Below are 24,001 nucleotides of genomic sequence, written 5' to 3'. Positions count from 1 at the left end.
CTGTACAGCATCCTGTCCTTGCCGGCGTGTTCGTGGGAGGAGGAGGATTACTTTCACCTCTTTCCCTGTTAGATCCCTGTTGTGCTGTGACATGACCCTTATACGCTGTGTACAGCATACTTCTTAATTTATTTTGGACCTGCTGAATCCTTTCCGCCTTGCTGTTAGGCGGTAACATTTCAGGCACTTTATGTTTATAAAAGGGGTCTAGTAGCGTGGACACCCAGTACAGGTCGTTCTCCTTCATCCTTTTTATACTAGGGCTCCTCAACAGGCACGACAGCATGAAAGACCCCATTTGCACAAGGACGGATGCCGAGCTACTCATGTCCCATTCCTCGTCCTCAGTGATGTCAGGGAAGGTATCATCTTCTTACCCCCAGCCACGTACAACACCACGGGAACCAGATAGGTGACATGGAGCACCCTGGGATGCTTGCTGTGGTTGGTCTTCCTCCTCCTCTTCAAAGCCACATTCCTCCTCTGACTCCTCTTCCTCACAATCCTCTTCCAGCGTTGCCACAGGTCCAGCAAGCGATGCTGATAAGGCTGTTTCTGGTGGTGATGGTGTCCACAACTCTTCCTCTTCACGCTCATCTACTGCCTGATCCAGCACTCTTCGCAGGGCACGCTCCAGAAAGAAAACAAACGGTATGATGTCGCTGATGGTGCCTTCGGTGCGACTGAGCAGGTTTGTCACCTCCTCAAAAGGATGCATGAGCCTACAGGCATTGCGCATGAGCCTCCAGTAACGTGGCAAAAAAAATTCCCAACTTCACAGATGATGTCCTAGCACCCCGGTCATACAAATATTCGTTGATGACTTTTTCTTGTTGGAGCAGGCTGTCGAACATTAGGAGTGTTGAATTCCAACGTGTCAGGCTTTTGGAAATCAAGCACCTCACTGGCATGTTGTTTCGCCGCTGGATATCTGACAAGTGCACCATGGCCGTGTAGGAATGCCTGAAATGGCCACACACCTTCCTGGACTGCTTCAGGACATCCTGTAAGCCTGGGTACTTTAGCACAAAGCGTTGTACAATCAGATTACACACATGTGCCATGCACGGCACGTGTCAACTTGCCCCACCTCAATGCCGCCAACAAATTTGTTCCGTTGTCTCAAACCACCTTGCCGATCTCCAGTTGGTGCGGAGTCAGCCACTGGTCCACCTGTGCGTTCAGGGCTGACAGGAGTGCTGGTGCGGTGTGACTCTCTGCTTTGAGACAAGTCCACCCCAAGATGGCGTGACACTGCCATATCCGGGATGTGGAATAGCACCTGGGGAGCTGGGGGAGGGGGGGTGCCGGTGATGTGGAGCAAGACGCAGCAGTGGAAGAGGACTCGGCTGAGGAGGTTATGGAAGAGGATGGAGTAGGAGGAGTAGAGGAGGGGGCAGCAGGCCTGCCTGCAAGTTGTGGCGGTGTCACCAACTCCTCTGCAGAGCCACACATTCCATGCTTGGCAGCTGTCACCAGGTTTACCCAATGCGCAGTGTAAGTGATATACCTGCCCTGACCATGCTTTGCAGATCAGGTATCAGTGGTCAGATGGACCCTTGCCCCTACACTGTGTGCCAGACATGCCATAATTTCCTTTTGCACAATGGAGTAAAGGTTGGGGCAAACAAATTTAGTCCGGGTGTCCCAAAGGCTACACATTTTTTAAAGGCCTCAGAATCCACCAGCTTGTATGGTAAAAGCCAGCTGTCAGACGCCAGGCTAGGGGGTGACTTTGAGACATTGTCTTCTTGCGCTCTAACATCTCCTTGACAGACACCTGACTGTTGGCAGATGAGCGGGAACTGCTCAAGGCGAGAGACGGAGAGGCGGATGGTTGAGAGGGGGCAAGGAGGGCAGCAGTGGTTGACCTGGCTGAAGATGCTGGACCAGGAGGAGGATGGTGGCTTTGACTTTGTGTGCTGCTTGTACTGACGTGTTGATCCCATAGGCGTTTGTGATGTGACATCATGTGCCTTTGCAAAGCAGTTGTGCCTAGGTGGGTGTTTGACTTCCCACGACTCAGTTTCTTCTGGCACAGGTTGCAAATGGCCTCGCTGTTGTCAGAGGCAGACGCACAAAAAAAATGTCACACTGCTGAGCTCTGCGATGACGGAATTCTGGTGGTGGCAACAGCATGCGTTGATTGGCGTCCCGTCTGGCTGACCCTGGGTGCCGATGCATGCTGTCTGATTGTGCCACTAGCTCCTTGCGACGACCTCCCCCTGCTTCCAACTCGTCTCCTCCTCCTCTCTGTCTCCCCATCTGAACTTTCTCCCTCTTCTTCTCTTCTAGCGGGCACCCACGTTGCATCCACGGACACATCGTCATCATCAACACCTTCACCACTAACTGACACCTCAAGAAAGTAAGCAGCAGCGGGTACAACATCATCATCACACTGTACGTCCATGTGTGCAATGCTGCCTGACTGAAACATATCCCTGTTAACTACATCCTCTGGCAATAATGGTTGCGCATAACTCATGTCTTCAAACTGATGTGTAAATAACTCCTCTGACGGATCAAGTAAAGCTGCTGTGGTGCTAGTGTTGGTGGTGGCGGCAGGCGGGCAAGTGGTAGCATGAGAGGTGCCCGAAGCTAAGCTAGAGGAGGAGAAGGATGGTGCGTCAAGGTTCCGAGCGGAAGCTGTAGTAGATTGGGTGTCTTGTAATAGCCAGTCAACTAAGTCCTCAGAACATTGGGGGTTCAGGGTATGTGGCCTCTGAACATTGGCCATTCTAGGGCCAAAGGGAATCCTAGCACTACGACGGCCCCTACGGGGTAGCCTTCCTCTGCCTGTCATTTTTTTGGTTAAATTTGCACAAGTGTCACACCAAATGTGATTTGCACTAGGGTGACACAATTTGCCCTGCAGGCAAAAAAAACTGGTAACTTTGACGTGAACTGACAGTGATGACTGGTTTTATTTAACAGCCCAAAAAGTTTTTTTTTTTTTAATTTGCACAACTGTCACACGTAATGTGATTTGCACTAGGGTGACACAATTTGCCCTGCAGGCTAAAAAACTGGCAACTGTGTCGTGAACTGACAGTGACGACTGGTTTTATTTAACAGCCAAAAAAGGTTTTTTTTTTTAATTTGTACAACTGTCATACCTAATGTGATTTGCACTAGGGTGACACAATTTGCTCTGCAGGCAAAAAAAACTGGCAACTGTGACGTGAACTGACAGTGACAACTGGTTTTATTGAACAGCCAAAAAAGGTATTTTTTTTTTAATTTGCACAACTGTCACACGTAATGTGATTTGCACTAGGGTGACACAATTTGCCCTGCAGGCAAAAAAACTGGCAACTGTGTCGTGAACTGACAGTGACAACTGGTTTTATTTAACAGCCAAAAAAGATATTTTTTTTAAATTTGCACAACTGTCACACCTAATATGATTTGCACTAGGGTGACACAATTTGCCCTGCAGGCAAAAAAAAACTGGCAACTGTGACGTGAACTGACAGTGATGACTGGTTTTATTTAACCGCCAAAAAAGGTATTTTTTTTTTATTTGCACAACTGTCACACCTAATGTGATTTGCACTAGGGTGACACAATTTGCCCTGCAGGTAAAAAAAACTGGCAACTATGACGTGAACTGACAGTGACGATTGGTTTTATTTAACAGCCAAAAAAGGATTTTTTTATTTTTATTTGCTCAACTGTCACACCAAATGTGATTTGCACTAGTGTGACAATGAGCAAAAAAGCTTGCCAGCGGAGTTCCCCTTTTAAGCAGTGGTCTCCAATCAGGGTGCCTCCAGCTGTTGCAAAACACATGGACTGATATATTTTAGCCCTTTGAATACTGTAGTACGTCCAAGGGGGAAGACAGCACTAGTCCCTGCTCTTATGCCCGTGACCATCCGGATAACCAGTCCAGATACAGAACATCCAATTGGTATAGGTCACAGCAAAAAGTATGCAGACTCCCAATTTCAAAAAAGGCTGTGGTCTTTATTTAAGTCATCAGCAGTGCAACGTTTCGGCTATAGTGTAGCCTTTGTCAAGCTTTTTTGAAATTGGGAGTCTGCATAATTTTTGCTGTGACCTATACCAATTGAATACTGTAGTAGTTAGTTGCTTTAAAGAAAAAAATCTTGCCAGCGGAGTTCCCCTTTTAAGCAGTGGTCCCCAACCAGGGTGCCTCAAGCTGTTGCAAAACACACGGACTGATATCTTTCAGCCCTTTGAATACTATAGTAGTTAGTTGCTTGAAGGACCTTAAGTTTGATTCTGGAGTACCCCTTTTAACCAGCGGTTCCCTCCCAACCAGGGTGCTTCCAGCTGTTGCAAGACACACTGACTGATATCTTTCAGCCCTTTGAATACTGTAGTAGTTAGTTGCTTGAAGGACCTTAAGTTTGATTCTGGAGTACCCCTTTTAACCAGCGGTTCCCTCCCAACCAGGGTGCCTCCAGCTGTGGCAAGACACACGGACTGATATCTTTCAGCCCTAAAAAGGGCTTTTTTGGGTGCTGTCCTTAAAGCAGATGTTACACTAGTGCTTTAGAAGTAAACTGGACCCTGAATACACCACCTAGCAGCAACCTAGCTATTGCTTTCCCTATACAGCAGGAGCAGCTTCTCTGATCCTCCACTTCCTAAGCCTGCAGCATGCTGAATGAGGGTAAAATGGCGTCCGTGCAAGAGGTAGGAGGGTCTGGAAGGGAGGGACTGCTGCTGATTGGCTGTAATGTGTCTGCTGACTCTGACTCACAGGGTCAAAGTTTACTGCAATGGTAAAGTATAGGGGGCAGATCGAACTTCACATATGTTCGCTCGGCAATGCGAACGCGAACGTGCTAAATTTGCCAAAAACTGTTCGCCGGCATAAAATTCGCGACATCTCTACTGTGCACATGTATCCTGAGTTTACCATGATTAACTGTCCTGTCTGCTTTTTATTTCATATGTAGATTTTAGCCTTTTATGTTTTAAGTGCCTTTGTCAGGTGTTAGTGTCCTTGTATTGTTCTGCCTCTGTTTTGTGATTCTTAGTGCGTGTTCACACTGTTCGTTTGTATCTGTCCCGTTATTGACTTTGCTCCCATGAAAGGTATGAGAGCTGCACAGGGTGATGTTACTCCTTCTCTGGCCAAGGCCAGACTTATTAACACGTGATTTTGGTCCCTCCCCTATCCCCTGGGGACTAGGGTTGAGACAAGACAGCCCTTCGCCCTTAATTGGCCAAGGGTTGTACAAAAAGCATTGACTCTTGGGTAACAAAAGTTAACCCCTCAAACTATTATGGTCTCAGTGCATGCAGAAAACATATAAAGACATAGAAAAATTAATTTGCATAGAAATACATTTAAATAGATAGACCCAATACAAAGCTGGAGACCTTTGAGACTACAGCCACCAGAACAGTGTTCAGAGTAGCAAAAGTGGACCGTGCTCTGGGATACCACAGAGAGACATTGGGGAAGATAATTAGAGATGAGGGAATTTTTAAAAAATTCTATTCGGTCGATTCGCTGAACTTGGTTCAGTCCGAATTTATTTATTAAAACTGGCTATTTTTGGCATACAGAGAGCCTAACACACATAGGGTGTGTGCTGGGTTAGTGAAATAATACTGTTATTCAGTATGACTCGTAGAGTGGCACAATGACAGAGCCTGGAGGTGGCATCAGTATGAGGAGACCATATAGTGGCTGAATGACACAGCGTGGAGGTGGCAGCCACATGAGGAGACCATGTAGTGACTGAATGACACAGCCTGGAGTTGGCAGCAGCATGAGGAGACCATATAGTGGCTAATGACACAGCCTGGAGTTGGTGGCAGCATGAGGAGACCATATGGTGCCTGAATGACATAGTGTGGAGGTGGCGGCAGCATGAGGAGACCATATAGTGCCTGAATGACACAACCTGGAGGTGGCAGCAGCATGAGGAGACTATATAGTGGCTGAATGACACAGCATAGAGGTGGCGGCAGCATTAGGAGACTATATAGTGCCTGAATGACACAGCATGGAGGTGGTGGCAGCCTGACGAGACCATAGGGCCTCACAATTGAAAAGATTAAAGATATTTTTTTACATTTAAATTTAAAATTTCAAACAGATTAACCTAAAAAGTTTAATTTAATGTGCCAGCAGCATGCAGAGACCACATGGCGGTACAGTGACACAGCCTGGAGGGGGTGGAAGCTTGAGGAGACCATATAGTGGCTGAATGACCCAGTCTGTAGTTGGCGGCAGCAAGAGCAGACCATATAGTGCCTGAATGACACAGCCTGGAGTTGGCAGCAGCATGAGGAGACAATATGGTGGCTGAATGACACAGCCTGGAGGTGATGGAAGCATGAGGAGACCATATAATTGCAGAATGCGACAGCCTGGAGGTCGCAGCAACATGAGGAGAACCTGGTGACATAGTGGGGCTGTGGATGGCAATACCAGTACCTGGTGACAAAGGTGGGTGATAAAAGGAGAACTTGGCATCAGATGTGTGGCATCAGGCGGGTAGCAGGATCAGAATAGTAGCTGAGGTAGGCAGAAGAAAACAAACAGTCTCTTTTGTAAAAGTGTTAGTGTGCACAAGTATGTATTGAGGATATGCATTACATAAAATGTAACTTTTAATAATATTCTTAGGATTCTTAGAATTTTCACATTTTTTTTTTAAATCAAACAAAAGGAAAGGTGTGCAAAAAACACCATGTGCCACCTACACCACCAAGTATTGATGTGATGCAAAGACCTCCAAAAGGTAGAAGGGAACAACGACTGGTTCATTGTAACCGGTGGAAATAGGGAGAGGTTCCTCTGTGGGGCTGCCCTTTTTAAGAGGAGTAACACTTTCCTCGAAAAGGTGGAAGGGAACAACAAATTGTCCATTAATGCAGGTGGAAGTGAAAAATGTATTCCCTTCTTGGCAAGTGTTACTCGCCCTAAAAAGTGGGGCCCCACACAGGAAACTCTCCCTATTTCTACCTAAAAACCCTGTGAAATGGCAGTGTTTGTAGGTGGAAATAGGGAGAGGTTCCTGTGTGGGGCCGTCCTTTTTAGGACGAGTAACACTTGCCAAGAAGGGAATTAATAATGCGAGAGTAGGGCCTTACAGGGGAAGTTTTTACCCCCACCGGTTACAATGGACCATACGTTGTTCCCTTTCACCTTTTAGAGGTCTTTGCATCACATCAATACTTGGTGGTGTAGGTGGCACATGGAGTTTTTTGCACACCTTTCCTTTTGTTTGATTTAAAAAAAAAATTGGGTACATACATTTTATCCTAAGAAAAAGTTAAGTTTTAGATAATGCATATCCTTAATACTTACTTGTGGTCTGATGCCGAGGAATGTCTGTAACTGGGGAGCAGCACCTTAAATCTGTCTTGCACTAGCCATATTTGTGAAGTGTTGGTGTGGCACCATGGTCAATTCACTCTAATGCACCCAGGCATTGGTGGGTGGAAATCTTGGCTGAACCATGCCTGATTCATTTTCATAAAGGTCAGTCTCTCCACATTTTTCGTGGACAGACGAGTTCTCCTTGGGGTTACTATGGCCCCCACTGCACTTAACACCCGCTCTGATGGCACACTACTGGCCGGGCAGGACAGCTTTTCAAGGGCAAACTCTGCTAGTGGCGGCCACAAATCAAGTTTGGCTGCCCAGAAGTCCAGTGGATCTTCACAGTGTGTTGGCATGGTCATGTCAAGGTATGCAACCACCTGCTGGTTCAGGTCCTGCTCCAAGTCTACCTGCTGCTGAAGAGTTGCTTCACTATGCGGGTGAAAAAAGCTACTCATCAGCAACTGTAGACTCAGGCTGCTACTGATGGATTTGGTACTGCCACCTGTCACCACACCACTCCCCAGCAGCCATGGCAGTGGAATGTGAGCGCAGAGGGCTCCCCGAGTCAGACCTGCGAGAGGATGGACGATGGCACAGATAGGCATCGGCCAACTGACTTCGTAGTATGACTCTGTAGTAGGTCAGTTTGTCCTCCCTCTCAGTGGGTGTACAAAAGGCCCCCATTTTGTGCCAGTAGCGAGGGTCCAATAAGGTGGAGTGCCGGAAGTCATCGTGCTGCCGAATGTTGACAATTCGGCGGTCACTACGCAGGCAAGTGAGCATGCATCGTGCCATTTGTGCAAGTGACTCAGAGGGACTCCCTGCCTCCATTTCCACTGCATACTGCCATGGTGTGTCTGGGCCCTCTGTCTCCCCTTCCTCATAACCCTCTAGCTGCTTCTCCTCTCCTGTCAGATGACTAGAAAAACCACCCAACTCTTGAAACCTAAACTGTGCTCCACTGTGCCCCTCCTCCTCCTCTAGTGCCTCCCCACAGGTCTCATGTGGCCTTGAGATGTAGGCGCCACATCTTCAGTGCCCTGACCAGCCATCGTTTCCAACACGTGTTGTAGTAAATGAAGCAGGGGAATGACGTTGTTCATCCCGTAATCCTGGCGACTGACTAATAAGGTGGATTCCTCAAAGGGCTTGAGCAAATGGCAGGTGTCACGTATGAGCTGCCACTGGTTGACATTGAAGTTACACAGGGGAGCCCTCCTATCCGCTTGGATCATCAAGAAATATGTGATGGCTTTTCTCTGTTCGCATAGTCGGTCCAACATATGGAGGGTGGAATTCCAACATGTGGAAACGTCGCAAATCAGACTATGTTGGGGGATACCGTTCTGACGCTTCAGCTCAAGAAGGGTGTGCTTTGCGGTGTATGGGTGGCTGAAGTGCATGGAAAGTTTCCTTCTAATTGCTAGGATGTCTTGCAGATGGGGGGAACACCTCAGGAACCGCTTTACAACCAGATTGAACAGGTGTGCCATGAAGGGCGCATGTCTCAGGCTTCCTTGTTGCAGTGCAGACAAGATGTTCTTCCCATTTTCGGTCACCATGGTTCCCATTTCCAGTTTTCGTGGAGTAAGCCATGATTTGATTTCTTGATGAATGACGTTTAGCAGTTCCTCCCCTGTGTGACTCCGTTCGCCAAGGCAAACCATGTGAAGAACAGCGTGGTATGCTGGAGGGGCACTGAGACTTGTCTGTGCAGTGAAGGCTGAGGACAGAGTGGAGGATGAGGAGGCAGAGTCGCACACTGTCACAGGACCAACGGCCTGAGAGCATGGAGGCAGAAGCGACGTGATCTGTCCAAGTTCGCATTGTGGCTGTGCATGAACCACATTCACCCAGTGGGCCGTAAAGGACATGTATTGTCTCTGACAGTAGTTACAGCTCCACACGTCGGCGCTGCCGTGCACTTTGGTACACAACGACAGGCTCAAGGACTGGCCCATCTTCTGTTCCACAAAATTGTGCAGGGCTGGTACTGCCTTCTTCGCAAAGAAATTACAGTTTGGGACTCTCCACCTCGGCTCGGCACAAGCCATCAGTTCTCTGAAAGGTGCAAAGTCCACCACTTGAAAAGGGAGGGACTGCAGCACCAGTAACTTGGACAGGAGCACATTCAGCTTCTGCACCGTTGGATGAGTGGGTGCATACTGTTGTCTCTTGGACATGGCTTCAGCAATGGATTGCTGGTGGAATGACTGACTCGAAGTAGGAGGAGCAGGAGCATCTGGAGCGACAGAAGATGGGTATGACACACAGCTCCCTTCGGCTGAGGTGGTGGAGCCTTGGCTGGCTGCAACAGGAAGCAGTGTGCCACTGGGTGATGCAGCAGGCTGGACCACAACATCAGAGCCACAGTTCTCCCAGACCGCTTTATGGTGACGCTGCATATGTTGACGCAGGGCCGTGGTGCAAACATTGGGACCCTGGCCATGCTTCACCTTCTGCCGACACATCTTGCATGCGGCAAGGTTAACATCCTCCGGATGCTTGATGAAAAAATGCCACACCGCCGAGTAGCTGATTTTCCCACCAACAGTCCACACTGATTGACTGCTACTGCCGCCGACTCCAGGAACCTCTGTTCTACTACCTCCCGGGAAGATAGGAATGCCAGAATGCCACAAAGCAGGTGGTCTACCCAAGGCATGTTTGGCTCCAGACTTTCCACTTCTGCCACCATGCTGACTGCCAACCATGCTACCACCATGCTGGCTCAGCTGCTGCCTCACGGGCAACCTGGAGCCCCTGGAGCCTGGACTGCACTAAATGGAGTTTATTGAAGCAATTTGCACGATCGAATCACGGCGATATTCGCATTCGTTATGAGTCATATGTTTCCTGAAATTCGTAACGAATTCGGATTCGTCAGATTCGATTTGCTCATCCCTAAAGATAATCTCCCAATAATAAGATTGCAATCTGGTGCACCTTACACTGTCTACTCTAAGTTTGCCTCCCCCCTAAAAAAATTGGCCCCAGTCCCACTCAGTTAAAGAGTCCCCCTGTGCATATCATGAGCCCCTGAAGCAGGAAGCCAGAGACTCTGAACTTTCAAGACCCACCAGAACCATCAGTTGATCTCTCCATGTCATCATCCAGGAAAAATCCATCACCAGAATCTCCTGTAAAGTAGAGCAAAGTTATTATAGTGTTCTGCATTCCCTTCTTGTTTTCATGTACATTTTCTTGGGGCTCTGTGCAAGATGCAAATAAACACAACCCCCATCATTTTAGACAGTGTTCTTATCATTTTATTCCACATAATACAATACAGCGCCAAGATAGCACCATTGTGTAGTGACCAAATAATGTGGATTATTCAAATACCTAATCGAAAATCTCTTATAATAGTGTCACATTGTTCCCACATAATGCTGCAAATGAAATTCTAAATATTAAAACTTTACACGGCTAAATTATACCCCTTTTGTTCCGAATGCTGGGTGCGGTGTGACGTCACGACCACGCCCCTGTTGATGTCATGCCACGTCCCCCACAAAATGCAAGTCTATGGGAGGGGGTGTGACAGCCGCCACGCCCCCTCCCATAGACTTGCATTGAGGGGTAGTGGCATGACATCACAAGGGGCGTGATCATGATGTTACAATCCCCGCCGCCCGCACCCAGCGTTCTAATTGAACACCAGATGCTGCACAGAGATCTCAGGGATCCCAGCTGTGGGACCCCGTGATCAGACATCTTATCCCCTATCCTTTTGATAGGGGATAAGATGTCTAGTTGTGGAGTACCCCTTTAACATGGTGACCAGTCCAATCCCCTTTTATCAGGAGCCCCATAGCAGTAAAATAGGCTTCTTCTATGGTATGTACACTGTTGTCCTTGTAAATCACAAATATACAGTGGGCGGCGGGATTTATCATCCTTTATATGTCGAAAAGTCACATATTTTTGTGCAATGTTTATGTAAAATTGGCAACTTTTCTGCAGGTTTACGCTGGCAACTTTAGGGCGGGTCTTTATTTAAAAGGAGGCAGGGCCTCCATGGCTTGGGATTTGCAACGGGTATAGAATTTACTAAAGACTGTCATGTAACCCATCTGTCTTAGTAAATTCCCCCCCCGAGGTCTCTTTCTCTACTACACCATACATTTCCAGCTACTACATCACCCCGTTCAACACTGTACACATTCAATGTTATTTAACCCTTCATTTCTCCTGTGACTTACCTCTCATGGTGCAGCAGCTCACAAGGCAGCAGAGACCTGAGGAAGAAATAAGCTGTTACTTATGGGTTTTATGTCTTAACAAGCAAACATGAGACATTTTGCTCTTTAGGGTATGTTCACACAACGGAATATCTGTGCGGAATTCCGCAGCAAAATTTCAATGGGATTCAAAGCGGATTTCAATGGGATTCTGCTACACTGTGCACACAGTGGAAATTCTGTTTCAATAGTTTTTATTCCGTTTTAACAAAATATTAACAAGAACAATAAAATCAAATATAGAAGAGCATAAAAACAAACACTTCCAAGATATCCATGTGTTCAGATATAACAGAAGATCAAAGTACGGTGACTTGAGCGCATATAGTAAACTGGAGATAGGCATGCGAAATATAGAGAAACCAATGCGCACAATGATGACATCTCAGAAACATCAGCAACATGAACAAATCACAGTCTGCTGTAGAGTCTATGAACAAACAACAAGTCTAAGGGACAGGAGATCACAAGTCTAAGGAGTAGGAGAACACATAAGGGAGAAGGGTGGGGGGGGGGTCGAGGCTTCTGAAGAGGCTTCTGAAGGTCACCAAGGAAGGTACATATCTGTCAAGCGGTCTATTCAAGGTGAAGCGCAAGTGAGTGACGGAGGCACAGCAAATTACAGATTTGGGTCACACAAGTGTAGGGTACAATAATGACACTGTATTCCCTAGGTCGTAGGTCGGACAAAACGAGAACGCGTCCATGGCTCCCACAATTTCTTTAAGGAAGGGATGTTGCCAGTGTTGTATGAGATAGCTCTTTCACATCCATATGAATAGTTCATCAGGTTTTGCAATTCGCCTATAGTGGGTGAGATTGGAGATTTCCAATGGCGGGTGATAAGTAACTTGGCTAAAACTAATATTTTGTATACAACAAACCTATAGTAAGATGGGAGGAAGTGTAAATCAAGAAGCAATATCGCTTTGGAAGGAGATAGAGAGATATTGGAACCAAGGAGGTTCCTCAGAATTACTGTCACCTGCTGCCAGAAATTATCAAGAACTGGGCAATGCCACAAAGTATGCAGGAGAGTGCCTTTCGCTCCACATCCCCTCCAGCATTCTTTGGGAGAGCTGGGGTATATAGTATGTAGCCTGTCCGGGGTAAGGTACCATCTGAATCTAGATTTTTAGGAAGGCCTCCTGATGTGAGACAGTTGGCAGGGCCTTCCTTGCCCATTTCCCAGCCCACATCCATTCCCCATCTGTTATGGTCCTAGAAAGGTCTTTTCCCCAGGATTTATATGGAGTGTATGATAAGAGTTTAGAGCATTCTAGAAATATATAGATAGGGCGTAATCCCTTAAAAGGTGTGAACATTAGGTTAAAAATGTTGGAGCTATAGTGCCAGTTGTGGTGGTCATATGACTGTAAAAAGTGTCCAATTTGTAGGTATTTGTAAAAGTCTTTAGATGGAATGTCATGAACTCTCGAGATGTGTTCAAATGTGGCCAGGGAGCTATGAACGTAAAGTTGTTGTATATGAATAAGACCATTAGCTAACCAATTTCGGATGTCTAAACCTTGAATTGCAAGGGCCAAGATATGCAATGGCGTTCTCGGCTGTTTGCATAATTGTGTCCTACCCGCTAGTCTGTGGATTAAGTGTCAGCAATGCAGACCTGCCAGGGTAGTTGGGGAAATGTTATAGGAGACCTCCAAGTTCCATATGCGTAGGAAAAGAAAGGACTCCAAATCCCTTGTATTGTTAAGATAAGATTCCACTTGAAGCCATGGAAGATCTAGCTTCTTGCTGAAATAAACCTTCATTTGGGCTGTCAAAGTTGCAATATAGTAGTGAGAAAGGTCGGGGAGTCCCACCCCACCCCTGTCTCTATGTCTAGTAAGCAGTGCCAGAGACACTCTCCTCCATCTACCTGTCCATATGAAGTTGGCCTGCGCACTCCTCAGTTGTGCAAAGAAAGGGACTGGGACAGGGATGGGGAGTGTGCGGTATAAATAAAGCAGTTTGGGGAGTACTAGCATTTTAAATGCAGCAATTCTTCCCAACCAAGAGACCTAATTTTTATTCAGATTACCTAAGTCCGTTTTGAATAGTTTCAAAAAGGGGACGTAATTACATAAATATAGAGTATCTGTCGAGGGGGTAATTTGGACACCCAGGTAGGTGATGCTATCAGTTTTCCAGTCAAGTTTCGTTTTAATGATTGCAAGGTAGCGGATTGAAGATGATTTGGAAGTACCTGTGTTTTGTTGGCATTTAATTTTTAGTAGGAGACAGCGCTATAGCTATCAATTGTGGCCATGATCCCCTCCGGGGGGCATTCTGGTTCTGTCACTGAAAGTAGGATGTCATCTGCATACATAGATATGAGATGTGCGCGGTCATTCAGAAATATACCTTTAACTTGGGGGTTAGCTTTTAAGGCCAATGCTAGGGGTTCAATGCAGAGTATGAACATCAAAGGGGAAAGTGCCCAGCGAGAAACTATCAGACAATGCCCCATTTGTAGTGGACTGGAGTAAAAAGCTCTAAGAGCAGATATAATTTGGCCCACCAAACCTAGTCTCTTCAACACCACAAAGGCAAACGACCAATTAAGACGATCGAATGCCTTTTCTACACCTAGGGCAAATAGGGCTGTAGGTATGGGCTGTGTATGTACATGGTGTAATAAAGTTGATAATGCATCTCGTGTTGTCATAAGCCTGTCTCCCTCTGACGAAACCAACTTGATCAGTTTAGACTGTTGTGGGCAAGAGCGGAGCTAGGCGATTAGCCAGGATTGGAGCGTAAATTTTAGAGTCAGCATTTAATAATCATAAGAAAAGCAGGTATCCCGGCTCAATCCCTGGTCTGGACACTGGGCCGGAGTGGGTGCGGGCCTCACCAGGAGTAGTGACAATGAAAGAGAGGAACTCCAGCTCAGTTCAGGAAAATATGGCTTTATTTACATCAACGAGGCAACAGGTAAAGGGAGGAAGTGACGCGTTTCGGCCAGGTGCTGGCCTTAGTCGTACAATGATTAGGAGTTCTAAGAACCCTTATATATGGTTCTGAGAGTGAGGGCAGGTGCTCAGAGACAATCAATTGCCGGCAACTCCCATTCACACTCGGATCCATTCACATAGAGAGAACAAGCTATTTGGAAAATGTACATGTCCATATCGTATAATGTGAATAGATAGTTAAAAAAAACTTTTTCTTTATCGTCTAAAATATATGAAAGTACACAATTGATATTAAAATAGATATTATTACGGTGCACGTGAGCAAGGTTGCATGTGTCCATAAAGAACCATGCACCAAGTGCATTTGTTCACAGCATCATAAGTTGAGATCAGCGAACTCACAGCAAATTCGACTCGACAGCCGACGAACCTCTCGACTCGACAGCCGACGACCCACCCTGCACAAACCAGCCCAGCCCCCAGGTGCTCCCATGGGCTGGAAAAGGTGGACACAGCCCCAGAAGACTCTTTCCTAGGACTGTATCCACCCTCTCCAGCCCACCGGAGCACAAAAAAGCTAAACCAATCCATGCCGAACAAGTCATCAACTGCCGAGCCGAGAAGCTCACGACAAATCGAACCCACTGCAAGCTCGCTCATCTCTAAACATAAGAATAGATTTGTTCTCTTATATACTATGTGAACAGCGGCATAACAAATTAGAGGTAAATACCTATAAAGAAATCCTTATAAAATGAAGAAAAAAAAATACATATATACCACCATGCACACAGATATATAGAAAGAATCGCAACATGTTTACCTAAATATAGCAGTAATGGATACAATGTTTTAAATTTATGATCTCATATATTGTACTAGCAAGAGAAGGTTATTAGTAACGAGATATAAATTGCTGTTGACCGCAGAATTATGAGAAAGAACAAATTGTGACAGTATAAATGTAAATATAAGACGTATAAATCTATATTTAAACCATGAATATTGACACGGAGGATATACAAAAAAAGGAAGGGGGAGAAGAAAAAGGGGAAAGGAAAATGTATTAAAGAAAATATGTATAATAATAATGTAAAACTACATCCAACCTTTTATTAAGACCCTTAGTGACCCTTGTGTCTAATTTGAGAATCCAATATATTCCCCTATCCATAAGTTTCTTTCTATGATCTCCTCCTCTTTTTGGACAAACTACTCTTTCTATACCTTGTAACTTCATTTTAGACCAATTTCCGGCATGGCATTCTGCAATATGTTTTGAAATCATGGAGATATTTCTACTTTTAAAATGTGGGATGTCGGAAAGATGTTTTCTGATCCGTGTTTTTAATGTATTCGTGGTACACGCTACGTATTGCACCATACAAGACTCACAAGTAAACAAATAAACCACATATTTTGTATTGCAGTTAATATAATGTTTTACCTGAAAAGAATCTTGATTGGCGCATGACACAAAGGTGGAGGATTATGAAATAACCTCACAACACTTACATTTTTTGTGGCCACACTTGTAAGTACCTTTATGTTTTAACCATATCGGATTGGACTGTATTTTATCAGAGTATAAACTAGGGGACAATCTTTGTCCTAGAGTAGGTGCTCTACCGGCCACACAGTTGTACCCCCCTTGTCAGAGCGGGTGCAACCATCGGAGCCGAAAGTATTATAGGCATGTACATATTAATGATTTTGCATATAGATTTGAATTGCATGCTATAAGATGTTGAGAAAACGACTTTTTGATCAGATGCATATTCAGATTCAGGGGATTTAGTACCACTAGGAAATATCATGTTTTCTCTATTTTTGTTAAGGACTATATTATAAGCTCTATCTATATTCCACCTAGGATACCCTCTCTGATGTAAACGTTTTTTAATGTTGTGTGCCTCATGTTCAAAGTGTTCTACTTTCGTGCAGTTGCTTCTGGCTCGTATCATCTCCCCCGTGGGTATATTTTTGACCACATGGGGAGGATGACACGAGTCAGCATGGAGGATAGAATTTGCGGCAGTGTCTTTTCTATATGTTCTAGTGAGTATAGAACGTGACTGGGTGTCACCCACCAATTGCAAGTCCAAAAAGGGAATTTCAGTTAGATGATGATGAACTGTAAAAACCAAACACAAAGAATTATCACTCAAAAACTCTGTAAACCCCTGTATGGCCGCCATATCCAAGCCCCAGATAAACAGGAGGTCGTCGATATAGCGGCCATACCATGAGATGCACTTGGCATAGGGGTTATGGGAAGCGAAGAGATTCTCCCTCTCCCACCAACACATATAGATGTTAGCGAGAGAGGAAGAGAACTTCGCCCCCATCAAAGCACCAGTGATCTGCAGGTAGTATCGGTCATTAAACATGAAAAAATTATGTGATAAAAGAAAATCAACTAAGACCAGATACTCCTGCAGACCACTGGGGTAAGATGTAAAACTGGAGAGGAACCACCGCAGTGCCACTACTGCCATATTATGGGGTATAATAGAATATAGTGCAGTAACATCTGCGGTGATCCACATATGACATTCCTGCCACACAAAGCCATCAAATGCTGTTAGGACATATTGTGTGTCCTTGATGTAACCGGGCATATGAGAAAATGTAGGGTTGTAGCATATTATCTATCCAGGCTCATTGAGAGACCCTATGCCTGCCACAATAGGTCTCATTTGTGGTGGAAAGCAGTTTTTATGTATTTTAGGTAAGGAATGGAATATCGCCACTAGAGGATGTTCAGGTATTAAATAATCAGCGACTTTCTGTAAAAATATTCCACCCCTTACCCCTGCCTGAACCAATTCACATAGAGCTTTTTTGAAAGAGGGTGTCGGATTCCCCGGCAGGGGCCTGTATGCAGTAACATTGGACAACATGGTGGTATTCAGACTACAATACAGGCCACTGTCGAGGAGGATGACCCCCCCCCCCCCCCTTATCTGCCTGGCGGACTGTCAAGTCATCCCATTTCTCCAGTTGTAGCAAAGCCTTGCGTTGTTTTTTATTTAAGTTATCTCTATAATGCCTATCTTTCACTGAATGTGACAACTTTGCAAGCTCACGTTCTACTACATCCTGGAATATAACCAGAGATGGAGTTCGTGATGCCACTGGATAAAATTGGGGATTCGACAATTTAAATGCAGGCATGATGTCTGACTTCGTGTGACCCTGTAAATCAGGAAAATTAGATACAACCAACAAATCATCAAACATCACATTAGTACTTCTAGGGTTATTTCTATTTTGCCAATAAGGTTCAGATGCAACATTCATGCAAATTAAACGTTTCATTTACTGTAATATTAGCATCAAACTCATTTACATTAACATCTGACTTAGGCTAAGCAAGGGTAAGAAAATGTTTTTTCACAGTAATATTACGGACGAATTTGTTTCAGTCCATAGGAGTCCGGCAAAAATCAAAGTTACATCGGGGGAAAAAGACATGCCCTTAGAAAGAAGGTGTAATTGATCATCAGAAATGATTTTAGCCGATAGGTTAAAAATAGGTAAACTCTTTACCTCTTCTTTCCGTAGCTTTCGGGTGCTCCGGTGGGCTGGAGAGGGTGGATACAGTCCTAGGAAAGAGTCTCCTGGGGCTGTGTCCACCTTTTCCAGCCCACGGGAGCACCTGGGGGCTGGGCTGGTTTGTGCAGGGTGGGTCGTCAGCTGTCGAGCCGAGAGGTTCGCGGCGAGTCGAATTTGCTGTGAGTTCGCTCATCTCTACTTATGTTGCCGTGAACAAATGCACTTGGTGCATGGTTCTTTATGGACACATGCAACCTTGCTCACGTGCACCGTAATAATATCTATTTTAATATCGATTGTGTACTTTCATATATTTTAGACAATAAAGAAAACGTTTTTTTAACTATCTATTCACATTATACGATATGGACATGTACATTCTCTATGTGAATGGATCCGAGTGTTAATGGGAGTTGCCGGCAATTGATTGTCTCTGAGCACCTGCCCTCACTCTCAGAACCATATATAAGGGTTCTTAGAACTCCTAATCATTGTACGACTAAGGCCAGCACCTGGCCGAAACGCATCACTTCCTCCCTGTACCTGTTGCCTCGTTGATGTGAATAAAGCCATATTTTCCTGAACTGAGCTGGAGTTCCTCTCTTTCATTGGAACATTTAATAATGATATCGGTCTAAAATTGCTCAGCCTATCTGGGGTCTTACCCGGCTTTGGAAGCGTGACTATCAAGTCCTCCTGATTTTCTCTAGGCATAGATCCCAGGTGCATGGCTTCATTAAAAAAGTTTGTCATATGGGGTAATAATATTTGGGAGAATGTTTAAAAAAAGTTTGTCATATGGGGTAATAGTATTTGGGAGAATGTTTTATAGTAGCAAGTCGTCAGTCCGTTGGGGCCCGATGATTTTCCTACAGGTAGGTCAGAAATTATTTTCAATGTTTCCATGTGAGAGATAGGTGCATTCAGCATCTCTGGTTGGGAATCATTTAGGGAGGAAAGATGTATTGTGTGAAGATATGAATTAATGTCTGCCTCAGTGGGTTGATGAAGGGACGAGTCCTGTGGTAAGTATTATAGTGACTTTGAGAATTCCTTAAAACCATTGGCAATGTCTTTAGGGGATTGCAATTTATAGGTGGGACGCACGGCATCTATGTGCACCTCAGCTATGGAGAGACTCTGTTATACCATCTTTTTCATTAGCTCCTCACATAGCATATAATTTTGTATTCATTATAGTCCCTCCTGAAGAACCCCAAAAGTATCCTAAATGGGGGGAAACGCGTAGAGGAAGTCTATGCCTTTACCTTTTGTTGTTATCAATATTATTTGAGCACATTATTTGCACTGTATTTTATACTAAGTCTGTAAGTGGTGATGCATCATCATTAGGGTATCTCCTATCATTGACAGTCGACGTTTGAAGTGGGGGCTCATCCTCCACTGTTACCGTATTTTTCGCCGTATAAGACGCACTTTTTCTTCCCCAAAAAAGGGGAAAAGTTGGTGCGTCTTATACTGCGAATACCTGTGGCCATCAATGGCCGGGATCCGCCGCTAATACAGGACATCACCGATCGCGGTGATGCCCTGTATTAACCCTTCAGATGCGGCAATCAAAGCTGACCGCCGCGTCTGAAGCGAAAATAACACTAACCCGGCTGCGGGCTGTTCGGGACCGCCGCGGTGAAATCGCGGCGTCCCGAACAGCTTACAGGACACCGGGAGGGACCTTACCTGCCTCCTCGGTGTCTTCTCCGTGTCGGAATCCCCTGCGCTCTCTTCCGACATCATCACGTCGTCGCGCACGCCGTCATCCATGCGTAGCGCCATGCGTAGCGGCGTGATGACGCCGATGTTATGACGGCGACGGAGAGCGTGGATCCCGGGGAAGAAGAAGTCCGGAGCGTCAGGGCACCACGGGGACGCGGCGACAGCGATGGAGCGACATCCAGGCCACCGGTGACGGGTCCGGAGCGGCGGGGACACTTGAGTACTACCTTCTATACCAGTGGTCTTCAACTTGCGGACCTCCAGATGTTGCAAAACTACAACTCCCAGCATGCCCGGACAGCCAACGGCTGTCCGGGCATGCTGGGAGTTGTAGTTTTGCAACATCTGGAGGTCCGCAGGTTGAAGACCACTGTTGGGTCCAGAATCTTTATTTTTTTAGATTTGGCACCAATAAATTGGTCGTGTCTTATACGCCGGTGCGTCGCCTATCGCGTTTCGGGGAGACCCCTTTTTCAATAACCCTGTACCTACTTCACGCAGACCACCTCTGGAACTATTACTCACTACCAACATTGGCAACAGCTGGAACCCCCCCATTGCCGGGACCACTGTTCAGGACGTGCGCACGCTGCTGCACATACAAGCATCACCTGCATCCACTCACCAACCTGCCTGTTTGCCGTGATTCCATCCGTAAGACTGAGCATCTGTGCCCCACCGGAGGAGGTTCGGGACTTACCGTGCAGACACATCTATTGTGCCGGCTGCCCAGCCGAGCCAGCCTGCGACGAGGAGCCCAGCACACCAGGGGCTACCATCCCAACCCAAACGGAGCGGTGAGTGGTGCAGTAGCACCAACAATCATTACTTGCTACAGTATCTCTGGATCCATACTTGTTACAATATTTCCTGGATTACAACACCTATCGCTACAGTTATTCTAAGACTGCCGATAATTGCTACTGTTATTCTAAGTCTGCCGATAATACAAATCAGATAACAGAAAAGGCTGGATTTGACCAAATATAATCCAACTATTATTTTATTTAATTTTATCTTATATCATTGTTTTAATAATATTATTTAGTTTTTTAATACTGGTCTCTAGCAAGGGCCCTGATGAGACCATTTATGTAACTAATTAATCAATAAACATTTTTTGGTTATCTATACAACTAGTCTGCACATTCTTTTCCATTACACATATATAGCATTTTTACCACTATATACTTTTATTAAAAACCCAGTGATCCATTCCACATATACTAAATATATACCTTGAGGTCTGCAACCCTTTTTCTTTTATTATATTTCTAGACTGACTGAATAATTGCATAAGCATCACTAGAACATCAGTAGAGAAAGTCAGAGGTATTTAAACAAATGCAAGGATCATCTCTCTTTGTTCCAAAAATCCATGTAAATACTTACCCTAATGGGTTCAAATAAGGTGCACCGATGAATATGCACCGAGACACCACTTAAATCGAAATCGAAAATACGGAATGAAACTATTGAGCAGCCCATTTCTTTCCAGTTACTGCAATCGTATTGTTACCGTAGTTTAAAGTGTTTCAAGTATCACTGCTGGGAGATATAGTACCATTGAATCATAGACTGCACACTGCTTCACTTTATCCTCCATCTCACTAATATTCCAAGTGATCTTCTTAACCATTGTTCAAGGATCATGACAAGAGGAAAATAAAAAGAAAAAACAAAAACCACCCCAACCTCCTCTCCATTTCGCTACCTACCCTAACCCCCCCCCCCCAAATTGATCTGGGAGCACATCCAATATCTCTTACTAATGCACCTAAAATTCTAATCCTCCTCCCTCTTACCATCCTCTCCCCCCAACAGGATTCTTAGACGCCCTGTAAATCCAACCATTAGGTACTGAAAAAAAAAATGTTTTTCTTAAAATGTACCTGTCAGATTCCCCCCCCCCCCAAAAAAAAAATGTTACTCAGTACCTTATCCTGACCATGTACATCTAATTTTTATGCCTCTATTACCTATATGTATTACAAAAAATACCTCTTTTCATTAGCTCACAGTGTTAGAAATCCTCTCAGGGGAAGGGGCATGTCTGCTCATGTAGCCTTGTCCATTAGTCATCTCTTGTCCATGACTCATGGACAAGCCTCATGCTGCGGCAGGATTGGATAGTGTCCCAGTGGGTATGGGGACCCCTAGTGGTGGGATTTTCAGGAGCCATTTTCTTTAATAAATATTTTAAACAACAAAATTAGAAAAGGTCTTTCATTTTCATCATTAACAACATATAAAAAGTTCTTGGATCTGACAGTACCTATTTAATATAAATATTAATATAAACGCCATTCTCGCTTTCTGGGTATCTTTGGAATAGTCAGGGTACATAGCCACTTTGGAACCATTATATTGTAGATCAGTCACTCCCTGGACTTTCTAAGGATAACATCTCTATCAAATAAAGAGATAACTTTAATAAGGATTGTCCTGGGGGCATGCCTGGAGGATGTTTGTATCCCGGTATCCTGTGTGCTTGTTCATTTCCAATTATAGTAGAAAGGGGTTGATCACCAAATGTCTCTTTATTTGCTTTTGTGCAAAATACAGCCATATTACTCCCTTCATTGCCCTCTGGTATACCCATTGTACAGATATTACATGACTAGTGCTCCAAGTCTATAATTTTTTCCGTGAGAATTGTTCTCTTCCTTAAAATATCCGGTAAAATCTTGCAACAGTAATATTCCTGATTCCACCACCGGAAAATCCTTCTCTGTTACTTGCCTCCCATTCTGACCTGGAGCTGATTCCCTTTTCAGCCTAATTCACAGTGTTACTTTAGAAGAGGACGTCAGGTGACCATTACAAACAATCAGCGACTTTAGTCACCCTCCGTACCAGGAGTACTGCCGAGGCTGTTGACTGTGATTGTCGATTGCGGTGGTCACGTGACATCTGCTCCTAAAGTAACATCAAAATGCGGACCGGAGGCTAAACAGGGGATCAGTGTAAAATCGGAGGGGAGAAACTGTTTGTTGTTTTACCGCATTTGGAACCTTTTAAAAATATTTTAACTAACATTGATAACAACATTAAAGGGGTATTCCAGGATTATTATTTTTTTATTTGACTATGCTACAAGGGCTGTAAAGTTAGTGTACTGTAGTTCATAACATAGTGTCTGTACCTGTGTGTGATGGTGGTCTCACAATTCTTCTGTGATTATCACCCTAATATTTATTTTAAAGGGGTACTATACTGCTCGGCATCTGGAAAAAAAAATTCAGAATGCTTAAAGCTGGTGCCGGAAGCTCGTGATGGCATAGCCACTCCCCCTCATGATGTCACTCCACCCCCCCTCAATGCAAGTCTATGGGAGGGGGCATGACGGCTGTCAAGCCCCCTCCCATAGACTTGCATTGAGGGGGCGGGGTGTGACATCATTAGGGGGTGGGGCTATGACATCACATCACCTTTTAACAGCATACAAAATTACTCATGTCTCAGGATTTCCCAGGTTGCAGTGCGTCGAGACCTGACATCACTAGTCAGGTGATCAGAAGGATCCTGTCCTGCTTCAATTTTTTCAACAGCTGTAGGCCTCCTGATTAGAAAACACTGTCTTTCAATGGGTGGGGTGGCTGATGTGTGGGGTGGGGTGGGGTGGCTGAATATTTCTGAAGAAGGTTTTTTCCCTCCTCAGCATATTTGGCCATTTCTTCCTCTTTTGAAGCTTTAGTAATATTAATAATCTGTTTTGTCTCCCTCTTATATTATTAACAAAATATATTATTATTTGGTAAAATAATGGTAAAGTTGCCCCATTTTGGTGATTAGGAATTTACATAGAGTTATGGAAGAAGAAGTGGACAGACTTAGACCAGGTATCTTCCTTGTGTGGAGACTTGGGCCACTTGACTTGGGAGACTTGGGTAGATATCTGGAGGAAGAAAAAAAAGTTTTTTTTTCCTGCTGGAATAAGTCATGTAATGTGATGTCTAGAATCAACCCTGCCCTGGTGTCCCCAGATATTAAAGATATATTTCTGATCTTAGCTATTAGACACGTATCATCTCCAACCATTCTCCTCTATTGGGTGTGACAGTGTGGCAAGGAAAGGGTGTATTTCCCTACCTGATCCTGGAGAAACCTCCACCTGGGACCTAATCAATGAGGCAGCAGAGAGGGGAAGTCGGTTTAAAAAGCAGAAAAGCTGAATAGTCTAAGGCTGGGTTCACACTACGTTTTCTCCCATACGGGAGCGCATA

General features: G+C 45.0%; 1 protein-coding gene across 1 annotated transcript in view; it reads right to left on the bottom strand.

Moving 5' to 3' along the window:
* Nucleotides 1–24,001, bottom strand: part of LOC130367845 (adhesion G protein-coupled receptor E1-like) — a 116,901-nt gene that overhangs the window by 77,458 nt on the left and 15,442 nt on the right. Inside the window, exons 2-3 of the mRNA XM_056570722.1 lie at nucleotides 11,527–11,562; nucleotides 10,402–10,461 (exon numbers count right to left, since the gene is read on the bottom strand). Of these exons, the coding sequence (XP_056426697.1) occupies nucleotides 10,402–10,461; nucleotides 11,527–11,533 (67 nt within the window). The 5' untranslated portion in view covers nucleotides 11,534–11,562. The remainder of the gene's footprint in view (nucleotides 1–10,401; nucleotides 10,462–11,526; nucleotides 11,563–24,001) is intronic.

The sequence above is a fragment of the Hyla sarda genome, chromosome 4 (assembly GCF_029499605.1).
Source record: "Hyla sarda isolate aHylSar1 chromosome 4, aHylSar1.hap1, whole genome shotgun sequence".
In the NCBI taxonomy this organism is placed as follows: domain Eukaryota; kingdom Metazoa; phylum Chordata; class Amphibia; order Anura; family Hylidae; genus Hyla; species Hyla sarda.
Note: the sequence above shows the minus strand (reverse complement) of the source record. Positions and strands in the feature narration are given on the sequence as shown.